General features: G+C 37.6%; 1 protein-coding gene across 1 annotated transcript in view; it reads right to left on the bottom strand.

The window, feature by feature from the left end:
- Positions 1-11,856: 11,856 nt before the first annotated feature.
- Positions 11,857-16,130, bottom strand: part of St6galnac5 (ST6 N-acetylgalactosaminide alpha-2,6-sialyltransferase 5) — a 164,622-nt gene continuing 160,348 nt past the window's right edge. Inside the window, exon 6 of the mRNA XM_048814094.1 lies at positions 11,857-14,327. Within this exon, the coding sequence (XP_048670051.1) occupies positions 14,096-14,327 (232 nt within the window). The 3' untranslated portion in view covers positions 11,857-14,095. The remainder of the gene's footprint in view (positions 14,328-16,130) is intronic.

Genomic DNA, 16,130 nt, shown 5'->3' with positions numbered 1-16,130 from the left:
AATTCCTATCTTCATCCCAGTGCCGGTGAAGACAAAGATAAAACCAAACTACAGCTTCTTCGATAGTTATCACAACAAACTGTATAAACATATGCATCAATGAATAATAACTCAACAAGTAATGCTCAATCAAGGAGTTAATTTACTTTGGGAGGAAATGAACATATTGATAGATTCCTCTACTTTGAACTGCTTGCAGAACTTGCCTGGACTATGTATCACTTGTATACATTGTGAACTGTTGGTGCAGCAAATTGTGGTAATGCTGGAGTATCTTTGCTGATGGTGTCATCGGTGTTACAATTTTTCAAAGGAGCCGTCAATTGGCTTGGTGTCATGGCATTTCTGTATCCTCCTCCCTTCTGCTAGTGATGGTCTAAAATTTGGGGGCCAACAGAGGTAAGGCAAAGAACCTCACCCCCCTACTGGCACCAAGGCCAAATTTGGGGGCCAACAGAGGTAAGGCAAAGAACCTCACCCCCCCACTTGTGCAAAGGCCAAATTTGGGAGCCAACAGAGGTGAGGCAAAGAACCTCACCCCCCCACTGGTGCATAGGCCTATCCACAAGTATGGCTGTATGCTGGACCGGTAGTCAGTGACGGGTATGACCCAATTGCAGTGGTACCAACCTAAGACAGGAGGCTGACACCTTGAGGTCAGCTCATCCAATGACGGGTAAGGGCAATATGTAGTACTGGACAGCCTAACAGGCACGGTCCCTAAGCCACATGCTTGGTGCGTAATTAAACAGAAGGGGGGGAGATGCTGAGAGCCATAGCCAAGTAGGAATGATGCATGGCATTTTTGGTTGAAAGGTGACACCAGCAAGCCATTGAGATGATAATGATTATGTTAAGATGTGCATTTAACTGGATTAGACCCCTGCTGTCCGCCTCGGCCTGCTACTTTGGAGCTCTGCGGGACTCCCGGAGAGTTCCCATTGGTTGGGGAAGTGTGGTAGGAGGGAATTCCAGAGGAGGGATTTCCTGTTGGTGTAGTGTGTCCCGGGAGAAGGCCACGTGCGTGGCATTCACAGGAGTTTTTGGAAATAAAGTTTGTTCCTGCTTGAGTGGCTTGTGATTTTGTGCCCAGCCAGACTGGGGCAGGTGGGAAGGACCATTTGATAACCATAAGTTCCACACCTTGTTAAGAATTCTGGACAACAAGGACTCACAGTGAAAAGGTAAGGCACAACACAAATCAAGATGACCCCAACCCACCACCTTCTCTCATTTGTCCTTGTTAAAAAGATATTCATACATCTCTTAAAATCCAGGGAAAGGAGGCAGATGTGGGCCCAAGAACTGGAAGGTCCTGGTTACAAACACAGAAAATAGAGGAGCCTGAAACTCCAAGAAGAATACTATAGGGAAGGGTAGTGCTGTAAATGAGCTGAGTTATCAAACAGAGCTTTGAAAATTCTCTGTGTGAAGCAAGAACTCAAGAGCTTCACCAAGTGCCAGCTTAGTTTCCTTTTTAGACTGATGACAGGTCAGAGTGATGATGTAGATAGCTAATGTTCGTATTTCAGCAGCAAGTTTCCAAAAGTCTTCTCCTGCATCCCTGTAAAAAAAAAAAAAAAGTAGTGAAATATGTTCTGAATCAAGGTAAGAAATACCAAGTAGATCAGTTGTAGCCAAAATAGCGGGCTTCCGTTGTCCCATGGGAAAGCTTAACTGGAATGTCATCTCTTAATAATATGCTGATCAGCTTTATCCTCAATTAAATAATAAGGGATTAGATGTACAACATATGCAGAATTTAAATTATTTTGGCAGGCAGAGACCAACCTGATAAATTTAACATGGATAAATATTAAATTCTTTATTTAGGGTAATCATTTTTCTCCTGTGGTCATATGTTTGGCATACAGAATCATAGGAAGATGTGTCTTGTGTCCCCACAAAATTTTGATGTTGAAGCCTATTCTCCAATATGATGGTGTCACAAGGCGGGGCCTTCAGGAAGTAATTAGGTCATGAGGGTGGAACTCTCACAAACAGGATTAATATATTCCCTTTTAGAAGGTGGAGATGCAGGATCTTCCTGCTTTCCACCATGTGAGGACCTAACAAAGAAGAGTCCCGTCCCCAAAGCAAGACCAAGGCCTTCACTAGACACTGGATCTCTAGAGTCAATCATCCTGGACTTTGTAGTCTGTAGAACTGTGAGAAATACGGTAATTGCCTGTTATTTAAGCCATACAGTCTATGGTAGTTTGTTGTAGATCCCAAACTAGGATGCTACTAGAAATTATAGTTAACTCTATGATAACTAACTCATTTTAAAATCCATTTAAGGGAGTGGGGTGTAACTCAGTGATAGAGTGCATACTTAGAAAGTATGAAGTCCTGGGTTCAGTTCTCACCATCATAAAACAAAAATCCATATAAAATGTTTTTAAATATTCCATATGTACTATTTTATTCTGTTATTTAATAGTTTGAATTTTTAAAATTTTTCTTCTTGTTCATTGTTTCTATTGAATCTCCCTTATGCTGGTATATTTTCCTTGGTATATTAGAGGGTAATTGGTATTATATCATTGATGTCAAATGACTTTTATATAGATTTTATAGGTAAATGTCTAATGAGGCATGTTCACAGGAATGCTTCCCCCAAAGTGTATCAGTCAAAATATAAATTTGGGCTAAAGAACATTGCCTGGAACATTGGTTAGGTTGAATTAAATAACACATTAGATCAGAAAAGAAAAAACTAACAAATTGGGAAATAGAATTGAAGAAATTATCTGGAATGTGGCATAGAAAGATAGGTAGATGAAAAATATGAAAGAATAATTAAGAGCATGGAGAATAAAATAGAAAATCTAATGTGTATCTAACTTGGTCCCAGTAACTTCTGGATAATATAGGAGAGGATATCAGTAAAGAGGTAATGTTTAAAACTTTTCCAGAATTGATAAAAGATGTCAATAATCCATACACCTAGAACAAAGAAAATCCATATTTAGACATATGGAAACTTCAGAACTCTAAAGGCAGAGAGAAGATCCCATAAGCAGCCAAAGACTGTTCAAAAGAAATAATCAAAGTCAATAGCAGAAGATTTTCCAACAGCAACATGAATCAGGAAATAGTTGAATAAGATCTTGAAGTAGGCGGGAGAAAATCACTATTAACTTAAAATTGTATATCCACAAAGAGAAAAATGAAATAAGCATATCTTCAGGCATACAAATCTTGCATTCTTTCCCTACAAAAACATTCTTACCAATGCAACTACTAGAGAACTTAGTTGAAGAAAAATAGAAATCAGAAAATTTTGGAGAAGCACAGAGAAATAGTAAACAACAAGTAAAGATGTATAAATGTAAATAATAGATTTATAAATGCACATATAAGATAGAAAAAATAAATTCTAATGTGTGGCATTGGAAAAGAGTCAGATGGAAATAGGTTGCATGTGGGAAGGGTATGATTGAGAATTAAAGTTCTAAGGTCCTTGCTTATTCAGGCGGGGGGGAAGAAATTTACAACTGTTGACTTATCATAGAATTTCTAAGAGTTATATGATAAAATTTCAAGGATGACCATTAATAGAAAGAGTTTTTAACCTTCAAACTAACAGAAAGGGAAAGCTAGAATAATAACAAACAATCAATTGAAAGAAATGGGCAATAAAGGAGAGAAGAGCTTAGAAAAAGAAGAATGAATGCAAATTATGAAGGAAGATTGTAGTAACCAGCTAAATACATTATTAATCCACTCAAATTGGAAGTGAACTCAACTCTATAATGAAAGACAGGTCGTCAGATTTGAGAAAGAAAACAAAATATGAGAAGTACTTACAATACAGGGGCACAAAATTTGAAAGAAAAAGAATGACAATAAGATATTCCCAGAAAATAGCAATGAGAAGAACACTGAAGTGGCTATATTAATGCCAGAAAAATTATGGATTTTAAGGTAAAAGCAATATTAGGGGGAAATTGGTATTATATCATTGATGCCAAATGCTAAAAATTAATCTTACCAGGAAGATATTACAAATTTGTATGTACCTTAAAATTGTTCAGGAAAACAGTTCTGGGCTTATGGAGGAAAAGTAACAAATTCAATATCATATTGAGGGGAAATCAAAAACACTTTCAACTATTATTTCACTCAACACACTAAAGTTAGTAAAAATTTGAACTACATAGTTAGCAAGGTTGATTTAATGGGCATATATAGAAATCTGAGTCCCTAGTATTAAAAATACACATTCTTTTCTAGTACATATGAAACACTTATACAACTTGGTAATGAACTATATAAAACAAGCTTCAATATTTCAAAGGATTAGCATAATGCTAACCATATCTCTAAGTACAACAATTAAGAGAGACAGCAGCACAAAAAGATTAGCAAAGCTCTATACATGTGGAAATTTAAAATATCTGAATAAGTGGGGAGAAGAGATGTTTCTTTCTTACAGTCCAATTCTAAATTCCAGACAAAACACAGAATAAATGATGAAAATAGCAAAATATCAGTATTTGACAAGCACCTCAGTAATAGTTGTTGTAGCAAGAATCATCAATCAATGCTAAAATTAGTGAGTAAAGGTATGATGAGAAACAGGATATTTGCATATTTTCAAAATACCACCCTGCAAGATTCTTGATAAAGGGGAAAACAGTAATTTTGCTGTGGAGAAACATGAGGAATTGTCTGTCTTAGTGTATTAGTCAGGGTTTTCCAGAGAATCAAAATAGATCTCTCTCTCCATATGTGTGTGGGTGGGTATATATATATATATATTCTAGTTTTTCCTAGTTATATTTCTTCTGCTAATGGTCACTCTTGAAATTTTCTCATATATACTTAACATCTTAGAAATTCTATGATTAATCAACATCTGTAAATTCCTTCTGTTTCAATAACCAAAGACCTTTGAACATTCAATTTGCATAATATAATGTGTGTATATATATGTGTGTGTGCGTGTGTACATATGTGTCTATATATAGGTAGCAAGATAATATGTGTATAAATATATATAATTATAACATTTTAGTAGAAAATTAAAGAGGCTAGACATTAATGCCCTAGTTTCTTCAAGGTAAGACATTAGACCAGAACCTAAATAAAATAGAAGAAGTTGTATATAAAGATAAGAACAGAAAATAATCAACTAGAAAACAAATAGTAATTAGAAAAAGTAATTATTTTAAAAGACTAATGAAAATCAAATATCTAATTAAATTAATGAAGAAACAAGATTGATTCTGAACTTGAAAATATTTGTGAAGTCCTCATAAGAAAATTCATACTTAGAGTTGAAACAGTAAATGTTTTCCTGAACATATGTCAAACTGCTAAATACTAATGACAAAAAAAAAAAAAGATTAAATCGAAACTGTGGAAACAAGATGACAATAGAATAGAATGACATCAAGTGCTGAAGGAAAATAGCTCTCAGGGTGGAATGCACGTTCAGTAAAAATATGGGTCAACAATGAAAAAATATATATAAATGTTCAGGACGAGCAAAATTTTAGGAAATTCATCCACAGAAAATCTGGCTTTAAAAAACAGTAGTGGGAATTCTTAAAACTAGGGGAAAAAGTCCTGATGGAGAGAAACACTAGAAATGACAAACACATGGGAGAATGAATATGAAAGATGATGACTGTTCAAGACAACAACGATGATGATGATGATGATGATGTTTTGTCATTATAATAATGAAAATGTAAAACAAAATAATAACACAAAAACATGAAAGGGAGTTGATGAAGTTCAGCTATTCTGATGCTCTGACATTTTCTTGAAAGTATGGAAGTACTAATGAGTAAAGATTAGAAGTCAATTTATGAATATCATAGCACAGAATAACCACTTGAGGAAAAATAAAAAACAGGCTGGATGTGGTTTCACATGCCTTCGACTTGAGAGACTGAGGCAGGAGGACTGCAAGTTTGAGGTCAGCCTCAGCAATTTGGCAAAACCCTGTCTCAAAATAAAAAATAAAAAGGGCTGGGGATGTAGCTCAGTGGTAGAGTGCTCCTGAGTTCAATCCCCAGTACCACATTAAGAAGAAGAAGAAGAAAAGAATAAGTAGATGAAAAGACGTGAAAGAAGTTCTCTATATGGAAAATTTCAAATTATATTAATGAACTGAAAGACTTGATATCAATAAAGTGTCAGTTCTCCCTGAACGGATCCATAGAAATCAATGCCACTGAAAATCCCATCAAATTTTATTAAATATAAATAAAATGATTCTTTGATTCCAAAATTGTGTATGGAAATATGAATTGCAACAATTAGTGGCAATATTGAAGAAGATGATTAGTACACTGAATATCTTCTAATTCTAGATATCAAGATCCATGAAGTTTTAAAAATTATGTGGTAACAGTGAAAGGATAAAAAACTGGAGCAGAGAATTCAGGGTCAAGAAGTCATCCAACATACACGTGGTAAGGTCACTCACCATCAAAGCACCACTCCAAATCAGTGGAGAAAGGGTGGCATTTACAACTAACGGCGCTGTGTCAACTGGAGTACCTCAAGAGGGAGATGCAAGAGAACCTGACCTCTACCACACATGTGCCTCAAAATCAGTTTGAGATGGATCATAAATTTGAATATAAAAAGTAGAAAAAAGAAGGAAAAGATAAGCAAATGGTCAATAAGCATATGAAAAGATGCTCAACATCATTATTCATCAGAGATAAAATCTATAGCCATAATGAGAAACCACTATACAGCCAGCAAAAGATTGAATTTATGTGGACTGACAATACCAAATGTTGGCAAGTATGTGAAGCAGTAGGAACTCTCAGTTATTGCTGGTGGGTGTAAATGGCTATAACTATTTTGGAAAATTGTTTGGCACTATCTACTAAGATCTAAAACAGGTATATCCTAAGAGTCAGAAATTCTACTTGTGACAGTATATCCAATAGAAAAGAATGCTGTGTCAATGATCATGGACTGAATATTTGTGTTCCTCCAAAATTCATATGCTGAAGGTCTAACTCTAAGGTGATGGTACTAGAAGGTGGGGCCTTTGGAGATATTTAGGTTATGGGCTGGAGCCCTCCCAAGTGGGGCTAGTTCCCTTAATAAGAGATCCCCCCCCAAACGCTCTCACCCTGTTTCCTTTTGAGGATAAAAGAAGATTCAGTCTGCAGTACAGAACAGAACCCTCTCCAGGGCCTAAGCCTGCTAAATCCTAAGGATTTCTCCTACCTCTAGAACTATGGAAATTTATGTTGTTTATAAGCAATTCAGTCCATGGCACTTTGTTATAGCATCTCGAATGGACTCAGATAGTCCACCAAAGTACATGTATAAGAATGTTCATTATAACTGTAGTCATAGTAGCTCTAACCTGGAAAACCCCAAAGACTACCAACACTAGAACTAGTAATTCTAATGCAGTGTTACCCTATGTGGCAATAAATCAAAGCGCTATTGCTGCATTATGAGCTGGGACAGACTGTATAAATATAATTTTGACTGAAAGAATGTAGACATAAAAATATACATCCTAGAATTTCATCTGTATGAAATTTTTTAAGAAGGCAAAATACATCTATTTTCACAGTGGTTCTTCTTGGTGGGGAGATTGGAGAGAGCATGAGGGAGCTTTCTATGGTCCTGGAGTGTATGGTCTGTTTATCCTGGTAGTGGCTACATGAGTCTGTAGCTATATAAAATCTTATTAATCTATATACACAAGATGTATAAACTTGCTGAATGAAAATTGTGCTTTAGTAAAAATTAGTGGGTTAAAAACGATATTCCTCAGGAAGAAGAATTAGTTGAGAGGGAGAATGCGTATAAGATATTAAGACTCATTACAAAATTGTGGTAATTACAATAAGGTATGTGTGGTATTAGAATGGGGATAGACAACTTGATTAGAATCGAACAGAATACATAGAGCAGAAATAAATCCTTGTATTTATGGAAATGGGATTGCAGGTCACTAGGGAGGGATGAATTCTTCAGGAAAGTGTGTTGGGACAGTTAGTATCTAGATCAAAAAGAGACTTTTACTTCACATGATACAAAAAATAAATTAAAGCCTTGACTGCCCTGTGAAAGACAAAAACTTTGAAACTTTCAGAATAAAATGTAGGAAAATACTAATCAGGAGAAGTGGGAGATGTTATTACGTGAGAAGCTCTCATCACATGAGAGAGAAAACATGACTCCATTAAAATTGAAAATTTTGGTTCATTAAAAGTCCTCATACTTGTGTGTATTATTTAGTATGTGTTCAAATATTACATGAATATGCTAATAGAAATTATTGCCTATAGGATTAAATTTCTGCCAAGTCATACAGGGTAATGAAGGACAGACTCCATAGACTGACTCTGGCTCTAATCTGCCTTTCCCTGTTAATAGTAGCATGACCTGGGGGAAGTTACTGAAGTGTTTTGTGCCTCAATATTCACACCTGCAGAAGGGAAATGATAAAAGAATCTTATGGGGTTATTGTGAGGAGTTAGTGATATAAATATTATTGTGCATTTACAGATATAAAGCACTTAGCAGAGTTCTATAATATGGCATGCTGTGTGTTTGTTTGACGTTTATCACCCGGGGGGCCAGATACACAACCTCTCTTCAGTCTCGGTTTACTTATTTGAAACATGAGATAATAGAATTATGGTGAAATATGTGTCATAAATGGCAATGCAATGTATAGTAGATCCAGTAGACGAAACATAAAAAGGGCTGGGCGTGTAACTCAGTGATAATGTCCCCCTCCCTACCTAATTTCAATCCCAGTACCAAAGGGGGGCGGGGGAAGGAAGAGTAGTTAGACATGATGTACTAGATTTTTCATAACATCCTTGTTGGGATTCTGGAATCCTGTTACAATGTCCTTAATGTTTTAAGAAATAACATTTTATGATTGTAATAAAAATTTTGAAAATGTGGGAAAATCTGTAATTCTGTACATTCAGAAATAAGCACCCTTGTCAGTGTAACGTGTGACTTCTAGCACTTGTTCTTTAACAAATGAAACTGAAACCGTGTGATTAAATAAGGGGATAAAAGAGGGGAACAACAGTGTGCACACACTCAAGAGGGAGGTGATTATTGTCCCTTGCCCAGGCGCCAGTGGCAGCTAACTCCCCTGGACTCACTCTGCTCTCTTGCCCTCTGCTGTGTCTTGGGGGTAACCAGACACCAGCTGCTGCCAGCTGAGGAGTCAGGAGCCTGAGATGTTCCACCCAAGAACACCTTTTTCAAGAGTTCTCTTTTCTCTCACTTCCTGGTAGGGAATAAGACCATTTTGGATCTGCTTCATGGAAACAAAAGTTCTGTCTTTGTTTCATTTTGTTTTTAAGACAAATGTGTACTTAATTTTGATGGATCTCAATAACCACCAGTTGGATTCCCAGAAGCTTTTGGAAGCAGTCATTTTAAGGCAGGTTATCCTTATCTCATTTTAGTCTTCCTTTGTCCAACCACAAAGTCAGAGCCCAAGCTGCTTCTCTGTCTTTCTGCATATGGTGTAGCATTTGTCAATATTAAATTTAATTTGGGCTAAGAGCAGTTCACTAACAGTGAAAACACAAAGCTTGCTGAACTTTACTTCGCCTGTGTGTTCAGTACAGCCAACGTTAGCAAACTTAGTAAATTCAGCAACATTATTCTACCCAAATCTAGGTCAGCTCTGTTGATTAAATATGTTACAGGTTTGGGAACTGACCCTATAAAAACCCACATAAGATTTAACTATATCATTACCTATTGCACCTCTTACTTTTTAAATAGAAGGATATATTTGTACGCAAACACCAATCCAATGGGTCAACATTAAAGAGGTCATCATCATCAACAACAGACATTTATTGAGCGCCTATTGTGTGCAAGGCACTGTACTAGGTATGGGGCTACAAAGACATAGGAAAAACAGTCCCTGCCCTCAAGGAGCTTACAGTCTAATCTAACAGGACACATACATATAAAGACAAAGGACAATCCAAGGTAGCATATAATAAATATTAGGGCACCAAGTAGAAACAAACAGGATTTCAGCCTTTTTTTTGCATTTGCATTTCAATACCCTGAGTAGGTGGGGGTGAGTGAGCTAGAATAGAGGGGTTACTCCTGTTCAGTTTTAAGCCTCATAGCCACTCTCTCACCTTCTTCCATTCCAAAGCATCTTCTGGTACATGCTAAAACCTAAGCAATCTGTACACTACTCCTGTCCACCCCCCCAGCCTTATTACGATGGTCCCCTTGAGGAGGCTTCTGAGTGGGAGACCCACTGCCCCAGTTTGTGCAGGACTGCCCTGGTTTTAGAACTGAAAGCCTGCCTTTTGGAACTCTCTTCCCTCCCCTCCTCCCTACCCTGGGCCAAACCAGAGGCTCCTCCCACATACTGTGGTCAATGCTCTAGTAGGACCTACCCCAAGTCTGTCTCCTAGACGGGGTTCTAGCTTAAAAACATATAAGGAAGACCTTAACAGCCCCAAGACTGCTGGTTTAAGAGCACAAGGAACACAGAAGAAAACCAGGAGACAATTATTGCGGACAGAGAGTGAGGCTCAAGAGAAGCCGTGAGGATGAAAGCAGTGATTTGGGTCAGGTATGTAACACGCAGACAGAAGAAGAAGACCGGCCTTCTCTCAGTAGGTCTATTTACAACTCGAATCACTCTAGTAGAATCCAGAGTATATTTGTGAAACAAGATTGCTCTTACACAAGGGCAAATATTTGGGCAGCTACTAAATATGTACATAGGCATTTAAAGAGCACTCTCTTAATTTCAACTTTTTGCTTCCACTTTGACCTCGCATTCATTGAGCTTCCAAATCAATAATTTTTGATTTTTGAAGGAATGTTTATGTCACAATAAGATTGTTTCCCTCCACTCTTATGTAATTCAAATGGATCTGTAATTCAGAGGACTTGCAGAAGACAAAGGTAATCAGTGTTGAGAGGTGGTGTTTGGAATCTGCTACAAAAATGTGTTAGTAACCCAAGGATTCCAAGAAGCCTCCCTAATTTCTGTATTAGGTATAGTACTTTGTGTTTTGCTTTCAGCCAGTTTTTGGAAGAAAGGGCTGAACTTTGGAACCATAGGACCTTGGAGTTCCTGAACTGCTCCCATTTTCTAGCCCTCCGGAGTACATACCAGGGCTATCAAAGCACAGGGTCTGAGTCGCCAAACACCCATTAACGGTAATGGAAATCACACAGCTAAGTCCCCACGCGGCACACTGAATATTTACCTCCTAATGTTCTTTTAATGTACGCTTTCGTGGGTGAATATTTACTGTAGAATATTAAATGTGAGATTCCTCTTTTTATGGGCCATTTGAAGTGATTGATTTTGTTTGTGAATTCCTGTTTCTTTGCCCATAATGGCTATCTATTGTAATGGCCTCTGCCAAATGTTCTTGCATTGAAATAACAGAAGCCATGGATCGGCCAGCTGTGGCATTGTATTACTGTGGTCTTAAAAGCTAGGAGGAGGCTGATGACACAGCTGGGGAGGGAAGAGAAAGGTATGTAGCATAACAAGTATGACTTAGGCTTCAAACAACTGAAACCACTGAGGTCTGTAAACGTGATTCTGTAGACATCTTTTATATCGGAGTTTATGTTTAATGGTGTTGAATGGTGTTAAGTCTGACAATTGTGAAATGATAGTGGCAAGACAAGAGTTCAATTGCCCACAACCGGGTCCATCAGCACAATCCATCAGAATTCTAGGCATTTTCTTTAATGCTGCAATAAAACCACTATCCAAGTGATAATTTCTTATACCTATTTATACCGTATTCTAAACAAAGCATGAATTCATGTGTTCTAGCTACATGTAGATTTAAAACATTTCCCGGTGAAAATAGGACTTTTCAGAATGTAGTTGCTTTTCATTTTCTTTTCTTTTTTTTTTTTTTTGAGTATGTGAAAGGGAGAAATTACAAAAGAGATGAAACAAACTTGATTTTTTAAAAATGAAAAACCTAAAACCCACAGGTACACAGACGTGTGAGGTATTATTAGATCAGGTAATATAGTTTCAGCCTTGCAACGATGCTTTTCCAAATTTCCATAAATATAGGAGTTGTTAAAGGAGCTGCTTACATATGAGCAACACAATCTCTTCAAGTGATTGTAAATGCTGGCCATAAATCAATTGTGTAAAATCATACACTTTTTTTATATATTCATAAAAACATTGTGTGTTCAGAGTCTGTGCTGCAGAAGAGATTGGGTTCGAATAAAATTCATAGTCCCTTTAAAAACTATGGGAAATTTTAAAGAATGAATTCAGTATGCTTTGGACAGCTATTTCAATTTTTTACTTGCTTTTGATAGCTCAAGTCACACCACAGTAATACTAACTTGTTTTTGCTGTGTGAACATTTGGACTGTGTTTGCATTTCAACAACAGTGCTCCACATAATTAATAGTATTAGCTATTGGAAGCAAATGAAGTCTTATTACTAATTAAAAGAAGGAAAAGAAGTGGTTATGTGAGAGAACTGCCTTAATCACAAGCCAGGTCTTATGGGTAAAATGGTGTCTGTCTCCATACACAGTGCTTGCTGGTGCCTTCAAATTTGGCATTAGATAAACTAATGCCTCCTATGCCATTTATAAAGAAAACATTAGTATGCTAAAAACTAGTTTTTAAACAATATTACTTCTTTAAATGAAAATTTATTTATACTAATTGATCTTGGCTTGGAATGAAATGAGTCCTTCATGTTCCTTCAGACCAAGGAATAAACACAGTAAATCTAAGAAGATGTGCAGTGAGAGGGTCCAGATGGTTCACAGGCTAATGCGTTGATGGGAGGGTGTCTCCTGTAATGATCCTCTCCTCACAGGAGGACTCATCCTTGCACTTGTAGCCAGGGAATATCTCAGAAGCGTGTATGTGTGTGTTTGTGTGTGTGTTTGTGTGTGTGTGTGTGTGTGTTGCTTCCAGAGAAGCAGGGGGTCGATTTTAGCCAATGAAGACCCAGGAAGGAATATGTTTTCAACTACAGAGGGAGATAAGTCATACAGGAATATAAAACACTCCCCAAAATAAGGTTCCTGATACAATGGGAGCCCCGTCATTCCAAGTGTAAAGTCTTCCAATACATCAATGAGAAGCTTGTAGAGTTTTAGATTTGGAATAAAAACCTAAGAATTCTTCTGGCACAGTGACATCATTCTGAAGAAAAAGAAATGAGGGCTTAAGAGAAACTACTTATATCAACTGTTACTGAAGAAAACTGTCTTTAAGTTTCTCTAGTTAGCATCTTTTTGTTTTAATAACACAACTTTTGGTTATTGAATTTGTCCTTTTGGAACATTCTGTACATTACAAAATCTTATAGTTGTTCTTGCTATGAAAGAACAATTTTTTTTTCTGTCTAGGAGTTCCAAAAATGCGACACAACATTTCCAAGTCGAATACCAATCGCATGCTAACAATGGGCTTTGTGAACACAGTAACTCATCAACCCTATTCTAGGCCATTTCCAACCATCATTCAGGATTAAAGAGTTATGAAGAATAAATTACCACATAATTATAATCTATAAAAATACTGGCCTAGAGTACACTAAAAAACTCTCAATAAATAAATATTGGACATTTGCTTTATGAAAGTCCAGTGGAGATGTGCTCTTCAGAAATCATGTCCATACTTTCAGGCTGCTTTTTACAAATCACACAAACAAGAGTCTGACATATGACAAAGGTTATAAGTCAGGTTAGAATACAACTTGGTAGAAAAACATCTTTTGACATGGTATTTCTATAAAGGAATGCAAGTAATGTTGAGTTGCTCATGTAGCAGTTTCAAAGGCAATACTTAAAGAGATCCAAAGTGGTTTTAGCCATGGTGGCATCACTGAAATGAGTGCTCAGTTCCTAAGGGTGACCTCTTTCAAAGGGACAGCATTCATTTGGGTGTATTAATTCGGCAATATGTTCTTACAAACCAGCCACATTGTCTTGTGGTCATGCCTACTGGGCATCTGTCCATGGTATTGAGTTGAAGCTACCAATTCTGTTCCCTTTTCCTGGCTGGTGGCTCAAGAAGTTCAGTGCCCCGTGTCTAACACAGTGGGTACCTGGCCTTATGGTCTGGCATGCTCATTCCTCACAACACAGGTTTATTCTCAGGATGATTTATAGCAGGTGATTCTGGTTTCCAGTCTGGCTGAAAAAAGTGAATGTTGAATGTCCGTGCCCAGTTCTTAAACACTCGTTTCTCTGTGATAAAGCGGTGATGACTGCCCTTCCATCCTCGCTCATGGGAAAGGTACATTGTACATTCATCAGGTCCAAAGGGCTCATAATAATGATAAGGTACTGAAGGATGATTGGGATCCCTGTAGGAGGAAAATGAGATAATTGATTAGAGCTAAAAAAAATTTTTTTTGACTGATTCAGGCAAGATGTTATCTTTAGTAAGCTGATAAGCACAGATCATGTTTTCTAGTCAAGTAAATTTTAGTAAATGGGTTTTCTGATGTTTAAGCAATAAGCAAGTGGAGAGGTTTCAGGTTGTAAAATAAATGCATTGGCCATCATTGTCAAACAAAGAGATTAAAAATGTGTGGCAGGGGCTGAATATATAGCTCAGTTGGTAGAGTGCTTGCTTCATATGCACAAGGCCCTGGGTTCAATCCCCAGCACCACCCCCCTCCAAAATAAATAAATAAATAAAAAGAAAGAAAGAAAGAAAAGTGTGGCCAGATGTTCATGTTCAACTTCTGGGATGTAGGTATGATATATTCATAGTCATAATTACAGTTCTTATTTCCATTCTTGGCCCCATATAGTTGATTTAGTACAATTAGCCATTGAGACATTTATGAAACAAAAACAGACCCTTCCCTATACCAACTGTAACATCCCAAACCCTTCAGGTGCTTCTGGCTCTAGTGAGACTGTGGCCTATAGGATATTACATGATCTGGCTCTTCTCTGGAGGCTTCTCCTAACCCAACCAGCCTTGCCCTTTCTGTTCCAGCCACACTAGATTTTTCTGATTGTTAACTTCATCAAGCTTGCCCTCACTCAGGGCCTTTGCACTTGAGAATGGGTCACCTGCCTGGAACACTGTCCCCCATAAGTTCACTCCTTCTCACCACTGGGTATCGATTCAAGTATATCCTCCTTGGAGGCCTCATCTGACCCCTCCTCCCTTCACTCCATATCACTTTTATTTCCCTTATAGTGTTAATCTCTCTTTGAAATTGCTGTTGTCATTTACTTGTCAATTGTCAGCTCATTAGGAAAGGGATTTGTCTCATTCCTGGAACAGTGCCTTCTAGGGATGCAATGAATAATTTTTGAATTCTGTTGTTGAAGGAACAGTTAGCAGCTGAACATCAAGCCTCTCTTAAGAAAGTTCTTCCTTCAAGTATGAAGCTGATGATCCTAAATTTATCCTGTTGGGAGAGAAAGGAAGAGAGAAAGCAAGATTCCACTCTCTTTCTCTTGCTGCTCTCAATATCCCGTGTACTCAAGGATCAGGGTTTCTTGGTCTGGAAATTCCAAGTCCTTAATCCTGGATAGGTAGCTTGACAGGTTAGCATGTTTTTGCATCTATTTCCCTGATCAGCCTCAAAAAAGAAACACTGGCTTATTTCAAGGTGGTATGTGCAGGATGAATGTGTAGGGATGGTTTGTGTCTCATTGTAGGGTTGCTAAAGAGCCCCGTTTGCAGATTAGTGTTCATTCTATAACAGTCCTCCCTACCTCCTCTGTCTTTTAAATAGTAGATGATAAAATTAGTCAAAGTTTCATAGCAGATAAACTTTTCTACTTTGAGCTACACTTACCAATAGGCCTTGGTGCACAGACTAAGAGGAGAAAAGGCCCACATTCCCCGCTTCTGAATGCCAGTGGTCTTTCAGAGCCCGATGCATTGGGGTGCCCCTCTAATCACTGGGCTCTGCGCTAAGTATAGGAGCGTGGTTTCCCAAAGATGCTCATCCTGCTAGCCACCTATTTGTTTTGTTCAGAGGAGATCAATACACAAATGGCTTTTGGAGTAGCAACTTTACTGGGGTCAGAGATCGAAGTCTTTTATCAAGAGAGGTGTCGAGTTTGTGGCTCTGACAACAATAAACCTTTGAGCAGCTTCTCCTCTTAGGTTAAAGTTCTTCCAGGAAGACAGATTTATT

The sequence above is a fragment of the Marmota marmota genome, unplaced genomic scaffold (assembly GCF_001458135.2).
Source record: "Marmota marmota marmota unplaced genomic scaffold, marMar, whole genome shotgun sequence".
Classification (NCBI taxonomy): domain Eukaryota; kingdom Metazoa; phylum Chordata; class Mammalia; order Rodentia; family Sciuridae; genus Marmota; species Marmota marmota.
Note: the sequence above shows the minus strand (reverse complement) of the source record. Positions and strands in the feature narration are given on the sequence as shown.